This window comes from Pteropus medius, unplaced genomic scaffold (genome assembly GCF_902729225.1).
Source record: "Pteropus medius unplaced genomic scaffold, Ma_sr-lr_union100, whole genome shotgun sequence".
Taxonomy (NCBI): Eukaryota; Metazoa; Chordata; class Mammalia; order Chiroptera; family Pteropodidae; genus Pteropus; species Pteropus medius.
Window position 1 is genome coordinate 20,866,457 of NW_024349802.1, and position 19,472 is coordinate 20,885,928.

A 19,472-nucleotide genomic window follows, 5' to 3' on the forward strand; every position below is an offset into this window, starting at 1 on the left:
AGATACTATCTAGATTTGAATCCTGAATCCAAGTCACTTATCTTTCTGAGCTCTGTTTTCCTTATGTAGAAAACAGGGTGAGCACTCCCTGGTTCACCTCCCTGCCAGGAGTTGGTACAGATTAGAGGAGAGAGAAGGAAGATGCTTCGTACACCACTGAGCACAACGAACCATGGAGAGGCAGAGGTTGTTATTGTCTGGTCACAGCCAACCCAGTCTCTTTTGTTGGGAGCAGTGCCCTAGTTTCTCCTTCCTGGAGACCACATTCTTTGTGGCTAGTTTCTGAAGTCACCGGCAAGAGGACACTTCGTGTTTACCATACGCAAAGGAACTGGGTATACACCACCATGCAGTGTTGACAGCTCAAGACAGAACATGCAGACAGGTCTTGAAGGGGACTGCGGAGATGGGGGTGTCACTAAAAGAGGGCAGTGGCCTCTATCTTCCTCCCCGCCATCCCCAGGCTGCCTCTGTCTACCGCCATTTCAGGCCTAGTGGGAGGAGAAATGGGGCTTTTTGCACAAGCTCCCAGCAGGAAAGTGGCCTGTGCGCAGGTCTGTGGAACCGAATTCCCTGCTGGATACTGGAGAGACACATTTCAGCATGTCATGCGATTTTTTATTTAAACAAAGACCATCTGCTAAGCTGGGGCCAAACTAATGACTAGTTCCCATGGCAAAAGTCGAAGTGCTATTTTGTACTTATTTAGTAAATAGATGGATAGATGGGTAGAAGAGGGAGAAAAATAGAGACCAAAAGGAAGGGGGAAAAAGGCATATGTTTAGGGCCGTGATTCCAGCTGAGCCTTTTGAGTTCTGAATAGTCTTTAATTCCACAATTGAATTAAATTAGAAGTGAATTTCATCTATTGTAGCATTGTCTACTTCCCTTACTATAAGATGGTATTTGTGCATCTACTGGCAGGCTGTGGGGCCCATTCTAGGGTTTTAGAGAGCCAGGGCTCTCTGCTGGGTAATAGCTCTATTGTATTCACCCCTTGGACTACAGGCAATTTATTGTCTCACCCCTCTCCTGCCCCACACACACACACACAAACCCTGCTTCAGTTGAGCAAGCCTCCTGTGAAATTGGATGGAAGGCAGGGCCTTTTGTAGAAAACTAGATGTTGCCTGTCTTTTTTGGCCACAGCGAACTCAGCTGAGTTAAGGAAAAGGGATTTTTAAGAACTGCTTTCATTTATTTGTGAAGGCTGACATTATGAAATTGGAGAAGGCTCCCAGAGAAAGCTGGTTGAAATGATCAAAAGAATTGGAGAGGTGGGGAAAGTTGCAGAGGAGGGTGGCATGAGGCCTGGGTAAAAGCGGTCCAGCCAGATGGAAGAGCAAGAGGGGACATGTGATAAGTCCAGAGGTCCCAAAGGGAAAAAGAGAGACCGACTTGTCCATCAGAACTGGACTGCCAGAATTAGGGGAGACCGGTCCACACAGCTGGAACTGAGCTCACTGCTGGATGCCAAGGATTCATTCCTGCTCCCCGTTCCCCAGCTTTCCTTGGTGTTTCTAACAGAGAATTTGAAACATTTCTTTGAGAACATTATCAAACATTCAAAAAGGTTGAAAGAATTGTACACTGAATGCTTATGTTCCCACCATCTGGATTCTGCAGTACCAACTTTATCACATATCTATCCATCCCTCTCTCCCTTCATCAATCCATTTTACTCTTTGATATGTTTCGAAGTAAATTGCCAAGAGACCCTGGCACATTCTGGCAGTCGAATAGTGGATTGCAGTGGCATACATAAGGAAAGATTTGGTGGTTATGTTCACAGCCCCAGGTGTCACAAATTTTCCCCCCAAAATTTTGTACCAATCTTGTGGTGCTTCCTCCCATGATACCTTTTACTTCTGGGCTCTCAACTTCAGATGTCTCCAGGGGCCTGGGAGGCAATGAGAGGGAGTGAAGCAGCCCTAGTATAAGACGAGGGAGTGGTGAGAGCTGAGGACGTGGAGAGCACCTGCCCTATAGAGAGGCATCCACTGTCAGTGGCAGCCCATTGCTGCCACGGGAGGCTCAAGAGGGTTTTGATGTGAAGTTTTTCACTTTTTAAATGTTAGCTAATAATGTTTACGTACTGGGCAAAGGGTGTCAAGGATGACTCCTTGTGTATGAGTTTTCTATAACTGCCATAACAAATTACCATAAATTTAGCAGCTTAATCAACACAAATTATTCTTACAATTCTGGAAGTCCGAAGTCCGATATGGGTCTTATGGGGCTAAAATCAAGGTGTTGGCTGAGTATTCCTTTCTGGAACTCTAAGGAAATCTTACTTATCTGCATTTTGGGCAGAATTTAGTTCTGAGGAGTGAGACTCCTATTTCCTTGCTGGCCATCAGTGAGGACCATTCCCAGCTTCTAAAAGCCACCCACTTTTTTGGCTCATGACCCCCTTTTTCCATCTTCAAAGCCAGCAGAGGTGAGTTGAGTCTCTCTTTTATCAGAAAGCAATGAAGCTATGAGGACCTTGTAGTCGTGTTCAGAGGACTATGAGCCAAGTTGAGAAGACTCCCTAGGGCTAAAGATGGGCTTATTTGGAAACCAGTAAGAATAATACTTGCACTGAATTGAAACACATTAATTAGGTTAAAATTTATGAGTTCACAATGAAAACAAAGAATTGGCCTGTGGAGGATGCTAGTCTTGAAAACGAGTAAACACAGAATCAGGGACTTCTCCCACCTTTCATGTACTTCAGGGCACCCAAACAGTCAATGTGGCCATTTTTCTCAATAGAAGTATTCCACCTCGTAAATGGGGAACGATAGAATTAGAATATCACAATTTTGCAAACCCCTGATGAAAAGGGATTTAGACATTGATCATCAATGGCCACCAACATCACAAAGGAAAGACAACTGTGTATCTCATGGGATGCCCACCCCAGCATCTAGGAAGAGGTTGCCAGAATATCTCATCGAATTAGGCCAAGCCTCTAGATGTAATTACCAGTTCATGGGAACCAAAGGAGGGTGGACAGAGGAACATGTGCAGAGGTACCACAGCAATGCAAGCAGCAGAATGCAGACTGGAAAATCCTGTAGGACAAATGACCCAGTTTCTTGAGCAAATAAATTATAAGGCGAAAAAGAGACTCAGGAGACACATCAGCTAAAGGCAGTATATGGTCCTTGTCTTGATCCTGATTTATACAAACCAACTGTAAAAAGACAGAAGAAGATCACGGAAATGTGAACACCAACTAGATATGTGATGATGTTAAGGAGCTATATTGATTCTTTTGGGTGCTATAATGACATTAAAGGCCCACAGGGCAGGGCCTTCCACTCCCCCTCTCCCCAAACTTACCGTAAGGCTAGTGGAGAGCAGGAGAGAAAATGTGCCTTCTGCTTGTAGAGCCCAAGGAGGGAAAGAAGAGGGGCTGAGCCAATGAAGCCCAGTTTATTCTTCCAAACTCGTGGATAAGTGGCTTCTCCTCCATTGGAGAGGAATGTGCAGGGGGTGGGGAGAGAGACCGGTGTTACTGAAGGGCTATGCTCCGCATGGGGTCCTGAGGATGGCAACCACGTGTTGTCACCGCTGAGGCTTAAATGAGTTGGTGCATGTCAAACACCGAACCCCAGTGCTGCTCCTCCAGCACTGCCTGTCCTTGTTTGAGGTCTTGTGTACCTATCCCTGTGTACTGTGTGTGCAGGGATTGGACGCAGGGCTTCAGGATGCCAACTAGAAGGAGGTTCTGAAGTGACTGTGGCGTCCCCGGTTTTCACTTGTGTCCTGAAGGCTGGAGAGGAAGTGGGATTTGCAGTTAGCCAAACCACATGCCTAGTTCTCTTGACAAGATGAGAGCTGAACCTGTCCTTTCCCTGTCCCCTGTGTCTCCCTCTAGCTGCAACAACAAACGCTACCTGGAGACACTCCCCAACACCAGCATCATCATCCCCTTCCACAATGAGGGCTGGTCCTCCCTCCTCCGCACCGTCCACAGCGTGCTGAACCGCTCACCCCCGCAGCTGATCGCCGAGATCGTGCTGGTCGATGACTTCAGTGATCGAGGTAGGGCCCATCCCACCGAGCTTCCTGCTCTTCATGCTTTACCCCGTGACTTGCCAGAGGGGTGGCAGGTCTACCCTTCTTCAGCAGCAACACCATAGAGGCCACTGTTTACTGATGCGTGCTGTGTGCCAGGCCATGAACCTGGCACTGCACACATATTATCTCGTTTAGTCCTCACAACAACCCAAGAAGTTCTATTTTTATCCCATTTGTAGAAATGCATTAAGCTTCAAATAACAGAAAACTTGATAAACAATAGCTCAAACAAGTAAGGGGCTTCTTTATTTATTCATTCATTCATTTCATAGAATAAGAATTGGTACAACTGCTCAAAGCTATCAAAGAACCAACTTCTCTTCCTCCTTTCTCATCCTCATGGTCACAAAATGGCTGCTGTTCCTCTGGAAAGTCTACCTTTCAGATAAGAAGAAGGAAGAAAGGCAAAGAGAACAAAACCTCCTCCTTGCAAGCCTTTGCCTTCTCATTCAGGAAAGACTTTTGGTCAGAACTCTGACATCTGGACCCCTCTACTTGCAAGGGTAGCTGGGCATGTGATCGACTTGGGGCCTCTTTAGTAGAGATAGGAAGAGGAGAAGTGGATTAGCAGTATTGAGTGAGCCCCCACTACAGTATCTGCCACATGATTTAACATGAGAAAACTGAAGGCCAGAGAGATAAACTGACTTACCCTTGGTCACACAGCTCTTAGGTGGTGATATAGTGACCAAACCATGTCTGACCCTAAGCATGTGATCTTAACCAACAGACTACAGTGCCCTCCGTCCAGTCATCTCAAGCTTATTCTTTGCATCAAAGGTTTCACCAGTTGCAGCAAAATCATGAGAACTCCTCTCCTCTGCTCACCTTCTTGCAGAGGCACTAAGTATTGAAGAGAGGGAGTCTAAGTGCACTCCAGAATAATCAAAGTTGACCTGCCTGTCACCCCGTTTGTAATACCACACTCTTAATTACATGCCTTTAGTACAGAGGCCTGAGTGGTGTGTGTGTGTGTGTGTGCACGCACATATACATACACACACATCTTAAACTCAGTCCTCACCACCTCAAAAAGTCTCTCTGAACTCTTTACCTACACTCATTCTCATGAGACCTTTTCTTTTTCCTTCTTAGCTCTTGTCACAGGCAGAATTAAAATACAAATAAGTATAGCATGCAAACATTGTGTGCATGTGCTGTCTGCTTGCAGGTCTCCCCGACCAGGCTCTCCCTTGTGAGAGCCTGGGCCACCGCATCAGTCTTGTTCACCATTCAGCCTCAGCTCCTTAGGTAGAGTAGATGCTTAATACATGTTTGATGAATAAATGATCAGAGCTCATTTCTTCTGTTCCCTTAGTATTTCCACCGTGGTTACAGTAGCATCTAGTGCCTTGTATGAGTTTATTTGTATCCTCGAAATGAGATCTGTGAGCCCACTGAAGCCTGGGGTGGGTCTCCTAGTCTCCATAGCTCTGTTCTTTAGCAGAGAGCCTGGCCATAGTTACATCTTTGATCCTGACCCTGTAACTTACTAGATCGGTGACTTCGACCCAGTCACCTGACCTCCGTGTGCTTCAATTCCCTCATCTGTAAAATGGGACCACAACAGTATGTACCGCTTAGGTGTCTGTGACTATTAGATAAGTTGTATGTGAAGTGCTCAGGACAGTGTCTGCCACATAATGAACATTAGAAATAAACATTTAAGCTTGGTATTATTATTGTTTTCGACATTATTTATGGCTGGTTGTAGGAGGCGAAGTCAGAGATAAATGTACAGATGTGGAAGTTCAGGTATAGTCTTCCCCTTTCTGTGGGTAAAGGGCTTTGAAAATTGTAAAACACTAAACAAATGTCCTGTTGTCTCACCTCCCACTTGAATTGCCTCCTTGTCATCATATAGGGGGCTTCTATGTCATCTCGTTTATTCTTACGACAGCCTCTGAATGAGACCTTGGGATCCCTGGGTCTCTGATGAGGAGCTGGGGTTAACTGACTTGCCCAGAGTCACACAGCCAGTGAGTGGAACACCCAGGCCTGTGGACTCAAAGCCCAGAACCCATGCTGTATCTGTGTTACATGCCATTGAGACGGCTCTGGCCCCTGGCAACCGTTATGAATGAGTGATGTCCCAGTGTCCCGTCCTCAACAGCCCTGCTCAGCTCCTATAGACGCACGCCTATGTTTTCTTTCATGGAGTCAGTCCCTATTATACTGGTTTTTCTCTTTTCCCACTGTCTTCTATTTTTCCCAGTATCATTGTCTTTTCCAAAGAACTCTGCCTTCTCATGATACACCCGAAGTAGGACAGCTTCAGTTTTGTCATATTTGCCTCCAGTGATGTTTCAGGCTTAATTTGCTCTGGGACCAACTTGTTCATCTTTCTGGCTGTCCAGACTATCTGTAAAGCTCTCTTCCAACACCATATTTCAAATGAATCCATTTTTTTTCTATCTGCCTTCTTTACTTCCAACTTTCACATCCGTACACAGTAATTGGGAATACAGGGGTGTGAATGAGCTCCACCACCACTTTCCACCCCCTTTCTTCTGCTTTCCTTGACCCGTCTCCTCTCCCAACCTCAGCCTTCTCTCAGTTTGGGCCCACCACCCACAGGCCCCGGGCTCACAGCCAGGCAGTGAAAAGGAAGATAAATGAGCGCAATGCTCAAGTGATTTCTTGATTTCCTTGTACTATGCTGCAACATAAACAGCCTCTACTCCTTGGGGCAAACACCTGAGCCCTCCCTCAGGTATGGGCTGCCTGATCTGAGCAGGCTCGCTGCCATGATTGTTCTCGAGGGCCATGGTGGTGAGGCTTGCTCTCACTTACTCACTCTCTTGCTCTTTGTACAGCAGCCACAGTGGCTTCCATCCTGACTCGGATCTTCCCCTGCTTTTCCCTCCGCCTGGACATTCTCTTCCCAGCTCTTCCTTGCTCCTCTCACACCATCTTCATGTAGGTCCCTCGCCAGTGCCGCTAGTCACTGTTCCCGTGTGTTATTTCATGGCTATTTGTTGACCTTTTTATTGTCAGTTTTCCTCGCTAGACCATTTGTGGTCTAGAAGCAGGTAGTTAATAAACGTTTGTGAATGAATGAATGAATGAATGAATGAAGAGGGAAGGAAGGAAGAGAAAATAGTATATGGCAACTACATCCACACACACAAAAAGCTATCGGTAGTAACGGGGTTGCCTTCAGCAAGCTAGATGGTTGTGGCTGTGGAAGACACAGCGGTCTCTTTTGTGACTGGTGCTGGCTCATGTCTTTGTGTTTCAAGCTCAGGTCCCTGTCACCAATTATTTTTTGAATAATCGGCACAACACTTGGCAGGTCCCTCTCCGAGTATTGCAAGGCATTAACCCTCCGGAAGCAGAATAAACCAAGCATCAATTGGATTAGAAATGAGTATTTCTCCTTGTTTAATTACAAAAGAATTTCAAGGTCATCTATGCTGCTCTCTGTCACCACATGCCTCCCAGAGCATTTGAGAGCCCAGGAATGCACAGTTAGGGGTATGGAGAATCTTACAGGTGCAGATGGGGTTCAGGCACCTCTCCTGGCGTGGTCTGTATTTGGTTTCTGAAAAATGAAAAATCGTTCACTAATTCGAGCTCCACTTTTTAAAAATGTGTAAAAATCACAGATGTAACTCAGCCTACTCATTTTACAAGTGGAAACAAAAGGCCTGTGGCAGTGGACAGGCTTACCACAGCAGGGGAGGGACAAGAATCCCATCTCCAGGCTCCTGGAAGAGTCTCATCCTTCCTCGCCTTCACTGGTTATGTGAAGCATCTGCAGAAATGCATTACTCCTTCCTATTCCCAAGGACACTTCTCAATAAATTACTTTTCCATTGTATTAAAGAGCAAACTTTCTGCTAAAAAGAGCTCATTATCAAGCACACCCAGTCCTGGATTATAATGATTTATACCTCTAATATCCTAATTTCTTTAATGTTGTACTCAGGGATAAAAATAACATGACACTCCTGCCTGCCCCCATAAAAAATGTAACAATTGAAAAAGAAAAAGTAAATTTCATAGGAAAGACTTTCTCTCCAAGTGCATCTACTTCTCCAGAGAGCAAAAAAAATTAAACCGATGTGCCACACCCACTCCCCAATAAAATAGAAAAGAGACCAAATATTGTCCCATTTCACAGATGAGAGTGACAACCAAGGCCCCTGATTGTTGCCCCTTTTTCTCAATGAATCAGGTATAGAGCACAGAGGAAAACTATCTCACACCCCTCAATCCTGCGGATTAGCTGTCAGATTTTGCAACTTGCATTTTTCAGAAAAGCAATCATTATTTTTGTTTCAAGAAGCAATTCTCAAGGCAGCCTTGGAAGAAAACTTACTCAGCAGTGATTGTTTTAAAAATGAGATTTGGGAGAAACAATTTCAGAATTATGGAGAGGCCTGTCTCAAGTACGACGAATATGGGCCATCATAAAAGACAGATTTCTCTGGGCCACATGAGCAGAGGCATTCTCAGAGTTGAAATTCATAGATGCTAACTACAGGCTAGATTGGTGCTCCTAGCAGAAGGCATTTTCCTCTGAAATGAGTCTCCTCCAGGATCCTCAGGGCAACTAATTGTAATTCAGCTAAGGGTCGAGACCTTGAGTAGGAGACAAAATTGGAGCAGATGAATTCTTGAAATAAGATCCTGAGCTTTGTGCAGGCAGCACTAGGGACTAAAGTGGAGGCAGACGCTGACACCAGAATAATCCTGGCCCTGCTTACAAATAGGGCACTGCAGAGTCTTGGGGTCTTCAAAAGCTCTTCAAATGTATAAGCTTTGCTTGAGGATTAGGAGGATATGGAGGTGTTTTCGCACTAGTGGGAGAGAGAGGTGAAGGTGTGGGGTGGCAGACTTACCTCCGGACTGCACTGCCAGGATAGGAGATTTTTATTAGGAAACAACAAGAAAGGCCTTTGTTCATTTATTTCTATTTATTCCTCTTCTCCTCCCCCGCCCTCTTCAAACAGTGTCAGTTTTCTAGAAAAATTATAGAAGTAGTAATGGAAAGGGTTATTGTCTTCGAATGAACCATAGGCCGCCTGGAATGATGAGGTACAGAAACGAAGGCTATGGTACGAGCTCACTGACAGCGTTTTCCCCAATTGAACTCCCTATCGACAAATAAATAAAAATATACACAGGGAAGGGTTCCATAAAAGGAAGTTCCTAAGTATTTGCAGAGCTACTGGTAGGCTGTTGGCAGTGAGTGGTGCTAGGAGTAGGTGCTAGTTGCAGACCCGCCCAGCGAGCCAGGGTCAGAGGTCCTCTTTCCGTGGTGGGTTTATTAAGTCTGACCTGCACCCTCGCACCATGCCAGTCATGGCACAGGTCATGGGAATCCATGTGCCCTGACCTGATTTGCATTTCTACATACTGGTCTTAACACTGCCCCATAGCATCTGTTCCTGTTTCTTGTCATCTCTCTTATAGCCTTAGTTTGCTTCGAGTACCAACCACCACAGTGGTTGAGGAGTCATTCCCCACTTCCATTGTATTACTCTTTCACCTTAAGTTTTGTGCTGCTTATTTTGTTTGTCTCTACATTTGTCCTGACTTAATTCCTATTCATGTGTTCAACAAAATTCATGAAATGATTCTGTGCCAGATACTGCACTAGGTGCTGGGGATGCAACGAAAATAAAATAGACTTCCCTCCGAAGGCTCACCTCCAGTAGGGCAGACAGACAAGGTGAGGGGCAATCGTAAGACCATAAAAAATGTACCACTTGGTGGAGGTTCCGGTGCAGTGGAGCATGGAGAAGATCAGAGAAGGCTTCCCAGAAAAAATCCCAGCTAAACTCAAACGTAAAGGATAAGTAGATATTACCCCTAGGGGGAGGGAGGGAGGGGGAAGAATTTTCCAGGCAGAGGCAACAGCATGAGGACAGGCTAGGAATCAAGGAGAAAATGTGGAAAAACAAGAAAGATTGGTCCATAATCTCATCACCTGGAGGCAATTACTAATTACACTTCGGCTTTTTTTCTCCCAGTGTGTGTTTGTTTTTTTAATAGACTTTAGTTTTTAGAGGAATTTTAGGTTCACAGTAAAATTAAGCTGCAAATATAGAGTTCCCATATACACTTCTACACTCCACACACACACACACACAACCTCTCCCACACTGCCCCGCCCCCATCAGTGTCCTATACCCGCACCGGAGCGAGTGGTGCATTCATTACAACTTATAAGCCTATGCTGAGACATCATTATCACTCAAAATTCATGGTTTATATTAAGATTTACTCTTGCTGTTGTACATTCTATGGGCTTGGACAAATGTGTAATGACATATATCCACCATTATAGCATCATACAAAATAGTTTCACTACCCTAAAAATCCTCTGTGCTCTGCCTGTTCATCCCTCCCTCCTCCATAACCCCTGGTACCCACTCACCTTTTTAATGGTCTCTATAGTTTTGTCTTTTCTAAAGTGTATTATTGGAATCATACAGTATACAGCCTTTTCAGATTGGCTTCTTTCACTTAGGAATATGCATTTAAGGTTCCCCCATGACTTTTTATGGCTTACAGCTCATTTCTTTTTAGTACTGAATAATATTCCACTGTCTGCATGTACTACTGTTTATTTATCTGCTCCTATAGGACATCTTGGTTGCTTCCAAGTTTTGGAAATTATGAATAAAGCTGCTATAAACATCTGTGCACAGATTTTTATGTGGACATAAGTTTTCAACTCAGATAAATACCAAGGAGTGCAATTGCTGGAGAACATATTAGGAATATGTTTAGTAGTATAAGAAATTGTCAAACTGTCTTCCAAAGGGACTGTACCATTTTGCATTCCCATCAGCAAGAAACAAGAGTTCTTGTTGCTCCACATCCTTCCCAACATTTCATGTTGTCAGTATTTTGGATTTTTGGCAATGTGGTTAGATGTGTAATAGCATCTTATTGTTGTTTTAATTTGCAATTCCCTAATGACAGTATGCTTTGCCATTTGTATATCTTATTTGGTTCTCAGTATCTTTTTCTTTCCATTTTCTTTTTCATACTTCTCCAATCCCCCTCTAATTTCACCCCAACTGAGGTGACTAATGTTAACAGTCTGGTGTGTATCATTCTAGACCATCTCATAATAGCAATAGCATGTGATAACAAGAGCTAATACTTATTGAGCACTTACTGTGTGCTAAATGTATTCACTCACTCATTACTACAGCACTGTCATGAGTCCTTATCATTCCCAGTGTAAAAACCACCGGACTCAGTGATCTCAACCCTCTTTTTTCTACTTACAAAAGGTAATAATATCTTTATCCCTATTTACAGGTGAGAAAACGGAGACAGAGAGAGGTTCAGTGAATGGCTGATGTGTACTTACTTCAGAGAGGCAGAGCTTTGATTTAAAATCATGAATTCTGATTCTAGAACCTTAACCTCTAATCTTTTCATGATATTTTCCATTTTAATGGGATCATGCTGTACAGTTTACTCTTTTTTTTTTTTTCTGTTAATGTATCACAGACATCTCTCAGGTCAATAAATATAGAGCTAACTCATCTGTTTTTTAATAGCTAAATGATATTCCATAATGAGAAACTACATTTAGTCCATTTACTTTGCACTTTGTGTAGTGGACATCCAGTCATATTTAACTTTGTGCCCTGGTTTCTTTTACTTACTTTCTACAATCATTTCCCCTTGTCATCATAAAATGACTATCATATCTCTCTTCTTCTGAGTCAATTGTGAAATAGCGATGAGAGTCAAATGACCCAGACTATTAGCCGTATTGTCAGAGAGGCATGGATCTCTTCCTACCGGTCTCCTCCTGAACTAACTGACCTAGGGACAGGCTGAGCAGCTGAAGACTTTTGGGCCTCCCTTCCAGGGCAGAGCCTGCACCAGTGAGTGTACCACAGGAGGAAAGGATAAAGCAGGTAGCGTGATAGTTCACACTTGGGCCTGCCTGGCATCACCTCCCCCAGCCACCCCAGAAGTGACATATTGTACCTTCTTTGGAAATATGAGGACAGGGGAAAACAGTTCCATCTTAAAATTACAAAACTGAGGCTCAGAGAGATTGCTTCCCTGCCCTTAGAGTAGTCTCCTCCTGGTTGGTAATCCCACCTGGCAGGAGGGTTCCGTAATCTTAAGAATCCTGCATTTTAAGTCTCAGTCTCTAAGGTGTCTTCCCACTAAGAAAACCCACAGCCGCCTTTAGTCTCTTCTCCTTTAATATTTTGACATCCTGAATGCTTCTCTCTCAGACTCCAGAGGAGAGACCCACTAGAATATTTAAGCTGTTATTACAGAATGTCAATTAGTTTATAATGAGGGAAATCTATAAACCTTTCAGTGGATATCTGGCAGGAACACAGGATGCAGGAGTAGAAGTCCATATGTTTATAGGACATTTTGTGCATCTTTAAAAAAAAAAACAACAGGATTTTGCAAATCGAGCACTGTATAAATGATTTACTAAGATAACCCCAAAACAAAAAAAAACAACAAAAAAAGCAAATTGCTCAGATTGCACCTGAAGCATCAAAAGCTCTGATATTTGAGAAGGAATCATTTCTGTGGGAAGTAGCTACATTATATTTTCAGAAAGGTGATGCTTCTATTAAGGCAGGTGAGCCTTCTACATTTTAAAAACTTGGCATAGTTTAAGTGTGCTAAATTGCTGATACTCTCCTTATTTTCTTCTGAGAGTTAAAAATCTAACCCTTTATACTGTTTTAGTGTTTCCTTAGAAACATAATGGGGAGAAGCAAAAACCCAATGGAGCGTGTTATTGGAGGTCCTTGCAATAAGGTCCCCAGGGAGAGGTCATAGAGCTGCCCCCTTCCTGTCATAGTCTATCTTTAGAAAGTTCCTAGGCCTTTCTTCTGGCTTAGATCTGATGTGAATTGTTACTCAGGGACAAGGGGGAGATGAGATTTGAGGCTGAACTAAAAGAGGTCCCTTAGTACCTAACTTGATCTACTACAAACTAACCAAGTCCCTTTCCCGTCACTTACCTTTAGCTTGATAATGGAGAGTTGAAAGAGAGGATTTTGTCTGCATCACAGAGGGGAATAGCAATAATAGCAATAATAATAATGCCACCCAACACCCACATCTCACTTACTGTGTGCCAGACATCGTTGTAAGCAATTTAAACATATATCTAATTTTATAGGAAACCTCTTAGTAGGCAACATTTGGCTAAAAGGAAAATTCATGTTTAGTAGCAAGTTCAAACCAAAGTACAAGAAATTCCCCTCCTCTCTATATCCCACCTCCTAAATAAAACAACCTTTAGGTAAGAAACAACAAAATTTTTAAATAAAGATATGACATGTTCAGTTGTGACATTTGATACACATCAATATGTCTTTACAAGTATGTTCTGCTTTCACTCACTATAAATATTAGCCAGATCCTCTAAATACTCTTGATTCTAGCAGATTAATGAATCACATTGACCCCCAAGTCGGCATTAGCTCTAACCTGTTGCCCGGCCCCCGACCCACAGACAACTGCAGAATGGACCCATTGCAAAAAGAAACTTTAGGGATTTTTTTTCCTAGTTTCCTTACAGAACTTCCAGCCCCTGAAAGGTTCAGTCACGTCTTTATTAGGCAGCCAATTTCCAGAGCCAATTTTGGTTTGATTTGAATCCAGAGATACCTTCAAATCTGTAAATACCAGAGGCTTAAAATGTTACCAATTTTCATAGCCAAAAATAGGCAACACTTGACAGCTCCAAAGATCAGGAAGGCCAAATCCACACATTTCTATAGCACTTATTTATTCCAGGAATCAAAAGGAGGAAATTGTGGCACCGTCAGGCAAGGTAGTGTTCAAGGGCATTAAAAGCTTAATTTCTCTTTTCTATTATTTTATTCTCTTGCCTTGTTATCCCAAGGAGAAAAATCTCATGAAAATGTAGTTTTTGCATCATTATATAGAACAAAGAAACAGACACTCATGAAGGGCTTAATAACATCCTTTTTTCCCATGTGATTTAGGGATGTTGGCTCCTATAAAGTGTTAACAGATGCACACTGTCTTTTCCAACCTTTGGGATCCTTGTGTACACTCAGTTCCTTCTGAATAAAACCAAAATACTCATTCCTCCCAGAATAATAAAAAATTTTAATTTTGTTTGCTTCATAAATACAGACCTCTTCAGAGATGCCCACATTATTTATGAGCAACCAGGAACCTCAAAATAACCAGTAACTCCCACCATCTACTGCTTGTCCTCCGCTCCTGTGCTTGTTAATAAATGAGGTTTATTGGGCCTTGCTAATAATCTGTGAGGGTGAAAACAGGTGGAATTATAAGGCTATGTTTTCTGCCTAGTCTTCTCAGAAACTGTTAAGGTTTTTTTTCTGTAAGCTGTCAAACTATATGGTCTAGAATATTCTAAATAATAACTACGCTCCAGTTTCTGTTAATGGAAAACTCAAACTAACAATTAGCTTCCCAGAACCTCCACAACAGCCAGCAGAATTGTTTTAACCAGGCGGAAGGAAAGACCAGCCCTGACCTTTCCCAGAAAACATGTCCCTGCTGCCATGTGACAGAAGAAGCGGCACTTTAACTCACGACTGGATGAAAGTGACCTATAAATAGACCTATCCAAGCAGAGGTGACTCTAAATATTCTTTGTAGTAGACCCAAAACTCTGGCTCCTTTCCCTTTTCCGGCAGAGGAAAAATGGGGGACATAGTTTGGTGAACTGTCCCTTGCCTGCCGCTCATTCTTTATGATCCGGTGGGTACAGCCAGTCAGTAATACCACTCAGCCGTGAGGACAGCTCCCGTGGTAACCCTGTCTCATGGCCATGGTCACTCACCAAGGGGGCCGGCCTGCGCTGCCAACTGAGCCCGACGTGAATCCAGGTGGACTTCAGACCAGCTCTACCCCTATCCTTTCCCCATCCCATGGGCCGGTACCTTGCCCTTCTTGTGTAAACTAGTTGGGATTGGGTTTCTTTCACTCCCGACCCAAAAGCCATCACTGTCCTCTCATTCATGGGCTAGGTAAGGATTAGGTGAGCTAATGCACTGTGGCAGGGCCCAGCTCAGGGCTGAAGCTTAGTGCACCATCCTTGTTAATGATGCCGTCGTGGCCATGGTTATTATTACTATTAACTGAAACACGATGATGAGTGCTGAGCCACCCCATCCACCTCGAAGTCTTGTTATAGGGATCAGCCAAAATTGGAAATGTGAAAATGCCTAATGAGCTAAAAAGTGCAATAAGGACATAGGAGAGGATGCCGATTTCCACAGAAGGAAAGAACCTTGAGGAGAACCTTTCATTCTGGTGGCCAAGGAGAAACTGACCTCACAGGCAGATAGCCCACACCTGGAGTATGTCCCTCATGGTCTTCATTTCCAACTTGGTTTATGCAGTGGCTCTTAATTCTTATCCATGTCAGCATCGATTGAGGAGTTTGCTAAAATGCAGGTTACAAGGCCCACCCAGAGGTTCAGATTCAGTGGTTCTGGGGTGGGCCCCTGTAATCTGCATTCTTAACTGGCATCTAGATTATTCTGATGGAGTTAAAATGATGTGCAGACTTGGGAAACACTGGATTATATGAACAACAGGCCATATATCACGTATAATGTTTTGCGATATAGTTGGATGGTGGTTTCTTAGATTACTTTACATGCAAAACCACAAGGCCCTTGTGGGACCAGATGAATTAAGATGCTTTCAGCCTCGGCCAGACCCATTTTCCAGGATGCCTTGTCATAAATGCTTGCCTCACTGTAACAGGTCCATGTGGATTTATGGTCCCACATTTAATTTCAACTGCTATTCATTAATCCTGATGATTTCACTTAAATTATTGAACAGTCATATTCCAATTTGGAGGGCACGAATTATATCCTTGAGAGGCTGTTATTATCTGGATGATCATATATACTGAGCCAACATCAGACTGTTTTCTCCCCACTCATCAGAATTTTATCCTTTTTCAGGAACTTTTTTAGTTGCTGAGTGTGTGTGTTTCATATGACAAGATCTCAGAGCCGAGGAGTTACGAAATACTAGAACCAGGGTTCTCAGATTTTGGCGTGCATAAGAGTCACCTGGGAAGTATGTTTAACATGCACATTTCCAGGCCCTGCCCCAGCAAAAGTCCAGGTCGAGGAATCTGCATTATCCCCAGCTCTCTGGAAATTCCAATGCAAGTGATCCTGGGAGCATCAGGAGAGGGGAAAGCTCTCGTTCGGAGCCCTGCAACAGAGACACAGCCTACATCTCTGGCCCGTTGTAAGGATCAAATGAGATAATAGATAGGAGAGCACTTTGGAAAGTATTCAGCACTATAAATACAAGGAGACACTATTATTTTCAACCCGGAACGTCCTTGTGACAGAAATGGCTTGGTACTTTCTCTCTAAATTACCATAATCACCTGTTTGAGGCCCCAGCCTAGCCCATAACTCTAAATTCACTAGGCATGGAATAAATTCCTCCTGAAATGTCCAATAAAAATTTTTTTTTTTTTGATGTGAGAATGTGCTTGGGTTCCTGCCTGGTCTTCAGTCGGAAGCTCTCTGCCTTTTTTGTTACCGGTCTCATATGTTCTGGGGTAGACCAACATCTCCTCCATCCTGGGGGTACCCGATTTAAAGGTCCTACTGTCCGGCACATGGATTTCTGGTCCTTCCTGGGACATTTACCTGTGAACGTTTTTGCCCCCCAAAAGGCTCCCTCCATATGAGCCCACTTCTCACCACTTTCATGGCTTTGGAAATAGAAAAGCTCAAATCAAGGCACCCGGTTTTGCTTCTTTCAGCTCAGTGCAATCACTTGCTGACATTTGCCGCAAGTTTCCCATGAGGCTAGGCCGGCCATCCTGATGGCCACCCATGGGTGCCTGTGCCACGTTCATGCTGCCGTGTCACGATTAACTGGACAGCTCTTAGGAAAGCGTTTCTGGACATCGAATTAAAATCATCTTCCTTGCCACATCCATCAACGGGGTTAATTTCTGCCTGGTCTTCCCATGACTCTCCCCAGGTTCCGGAAGACCCTGTTTATGTCCCACCCCAAGTTCCTTTCACGGGAAATAAATTTCTAAAAAATGTGGCAGTAGAGTAAGTTCAAGAACAGACACTGTGGCTCTGTTCACATTTCAACCTTTATTTTTAAATATTTCTTCCACACTCCCACGGATCCTACTTCTTAGTGAGCTCTCTACATGCGAAACCTCAAGTTCAGGCATTTGCAAGTTACCCACACGCAAAGTCTATTTTTAAACCTGGAAGAAATCAAGGCTTTCCACTGATGGCAGGAAGCCTGTGTTCCCAGGCATCACGACTTGAGAATTCAGGGAATTTCTGTACTGTTTTCAGGAATCTTCACCTAGTCTGCATGTTTTAAAGATGAGAAATGGAGGCCCACCAGGCACTTTAGTCCTATGGTTAGTTAATGACAAAGTCCTGCCCCCATTCAGGAGCACCTGTTGCTGGCCGGCCACAGCCCCTACAAGCTGTCAGGCCCCTCCAGAAGTCAAGTACAGGGCACACAGTTGTATCCCCCGGTCCAGGCTGTCCCCAGTGGGTATGCTGCTGCTGGCAGGACCATCCATTGTGCTCAAAGGGCAAGGCTGAAGCAGCCGGTGGGCACCCCGGTTAGATCCTTTTTTTTCCCCGTTTTTTGACTTAACATATGGGCCAGAGCTCATCCTTGATACATCTCCCTACTAGTGCAGTCAAATATCCATCCCATTTTAACATTTTAGCTAATGACTGGCACAGCACATACAGTACACTCTTTCAACAGGACTGAACAACATTTTCGGACACCTGACAGAGGCATTTCCTCTCGACGATTTCTCTGGATGTTCTCCAGTGTCTGTAGCTAATGACTTAATTACAAAAGCCCACCTTAGTACTAGGAACCAAATTTTATGGCCAACAACTCCTCTGTAGGTCCTACTGTTTTCATAACAGCATAAAATTAAGCATGTGCAAGTAATTTTTTTAAAAAACTAAATGCAAAACTTTAACCTTAAGTCGCTGGGCTTTGAATCCTTGGCTTCTAAGAACCCTAGATATAAAGTCAAGACAGTAGAGTGACATCGAACTAATACATATCCTCTCTGTGCCTCCATGAGTAAAATTAGGCTGCTTCCTTTTAGGAGTTATGCAGATTAGCTGAGAGATTGTTCATAGAGGGAGCAGAACAGTGGCTGGCTCAGATTACCCGTAGGTTAACCAACCATGAGCGTTAATCTGGACACCATAACATTCCTCGATATGAAACTCTCTGTGTTCCTGTTCCTTTTTCCTTTGTTTCCCCTCAGCCTCCATTGTAGCTATACCTTGACCCCAAAACTTAAACTATCATTTTTAATATTAATTTTTGGAAACAATAATAAATGCCACCATTTATTAACATTTAATATGTGCCAGGAACTATTTATTTATGATCTCACCAAATCCTATAAGATTGGCATTACTGTCCTGATATTACAGATGAAAAAATAGAATTAGAAAGATCCAGTTCACACAGCAAGCAAGTGGCAGAGCCAGGATCCATACTCAAGTTTATTTGGATCTAGAGTAATATACTGTTACATATTACCTCCTCTGTGATGGTAGGAATAATGTGTGAGGATTTAATGCCTTTTCTTAATTTATTTCTTAAAGATCCATTCACTGCTGGTTCTTTGGCTTTGAAAACCAGGGGCTCGGTTAAGCTGGAATAAAATACCCACTTGTAGGACAATGAATGAAAAACTGATATTTTTCTGCCAGAATTCCTACAGTTGGTTTGCTGAGGATTTTTCCCCCTCTAAAGCAGAGTGTGATTTTCTTTCCCTTCAACCTTCATGCTGCTGGAAATTTTTAAATTATTCAAGACATTGAAGGTTTATTATCTGCTGGAAGGCTGTAATGTAATTGCAAGGTGTCATTTAAAGAGCTGTCTGTCTGTGTGAACCACCTTATTCTGAATACCTGTTCCTGCATAGAGTGAGAAGATGTATATTTATCTATCAGTGGTGGTTTATAACTGCCTTAGATCAATCCTGTTATTCTTCCTCCACGGCCCAAGCCCCGAAATAAATGGCTGGTGATGCATGGAGCATTGAAATCATTTGTGTATCATCAGTCGTTTATTTTTCTTCCGTCATTTGCATCGTGATGGACAGCCATGTGTTCGGGGGATTTCATTTTCATTACAGTCTTTGATCACATTGTCTGTGTGTAATACCAATTTGGATATTAATCACTGCACTTAGAGAATGCCCTTTCAAATATCATATCACCCCCAAGTCGTGCTATTTACATCATGTTTGTCATAAAGATATAAATGCCAACTCTTGTTTCCTTCCTTTTGACACCTATCTCCATATAGAAAGGGATCTTTTTCCAGTGTTTACCATCAGTGAAACCAAAATATCTTTGGGTGGGAAGAGATATATT

The 19,472-nt window shown here is 43.3% G+C and overlaps 1 protein-coding gene across 1 annotated transcript in view; it reads left to right on the forward strand.

Moving 5' to 3' along the window:
• GALNT10 (polypeptide N-acetylgalactosaminyltransferase 10) overlaps positions 1–19,472 on the forward strand; it is a 179,084-nt gene that overhangs the window by 102,916 nt on the left and 56,696 nt on the right. The window contains exon 4 of the mRNA XM_039836670.1: positions 3,869–4,035. Coding sequence (XP_039692604.1) covers positions 3,869–4,035 — 167 coding nt within the window. The remainder of the gene's footprint in view (positions 1–3,868; positions 4,036–19,472) is intronic.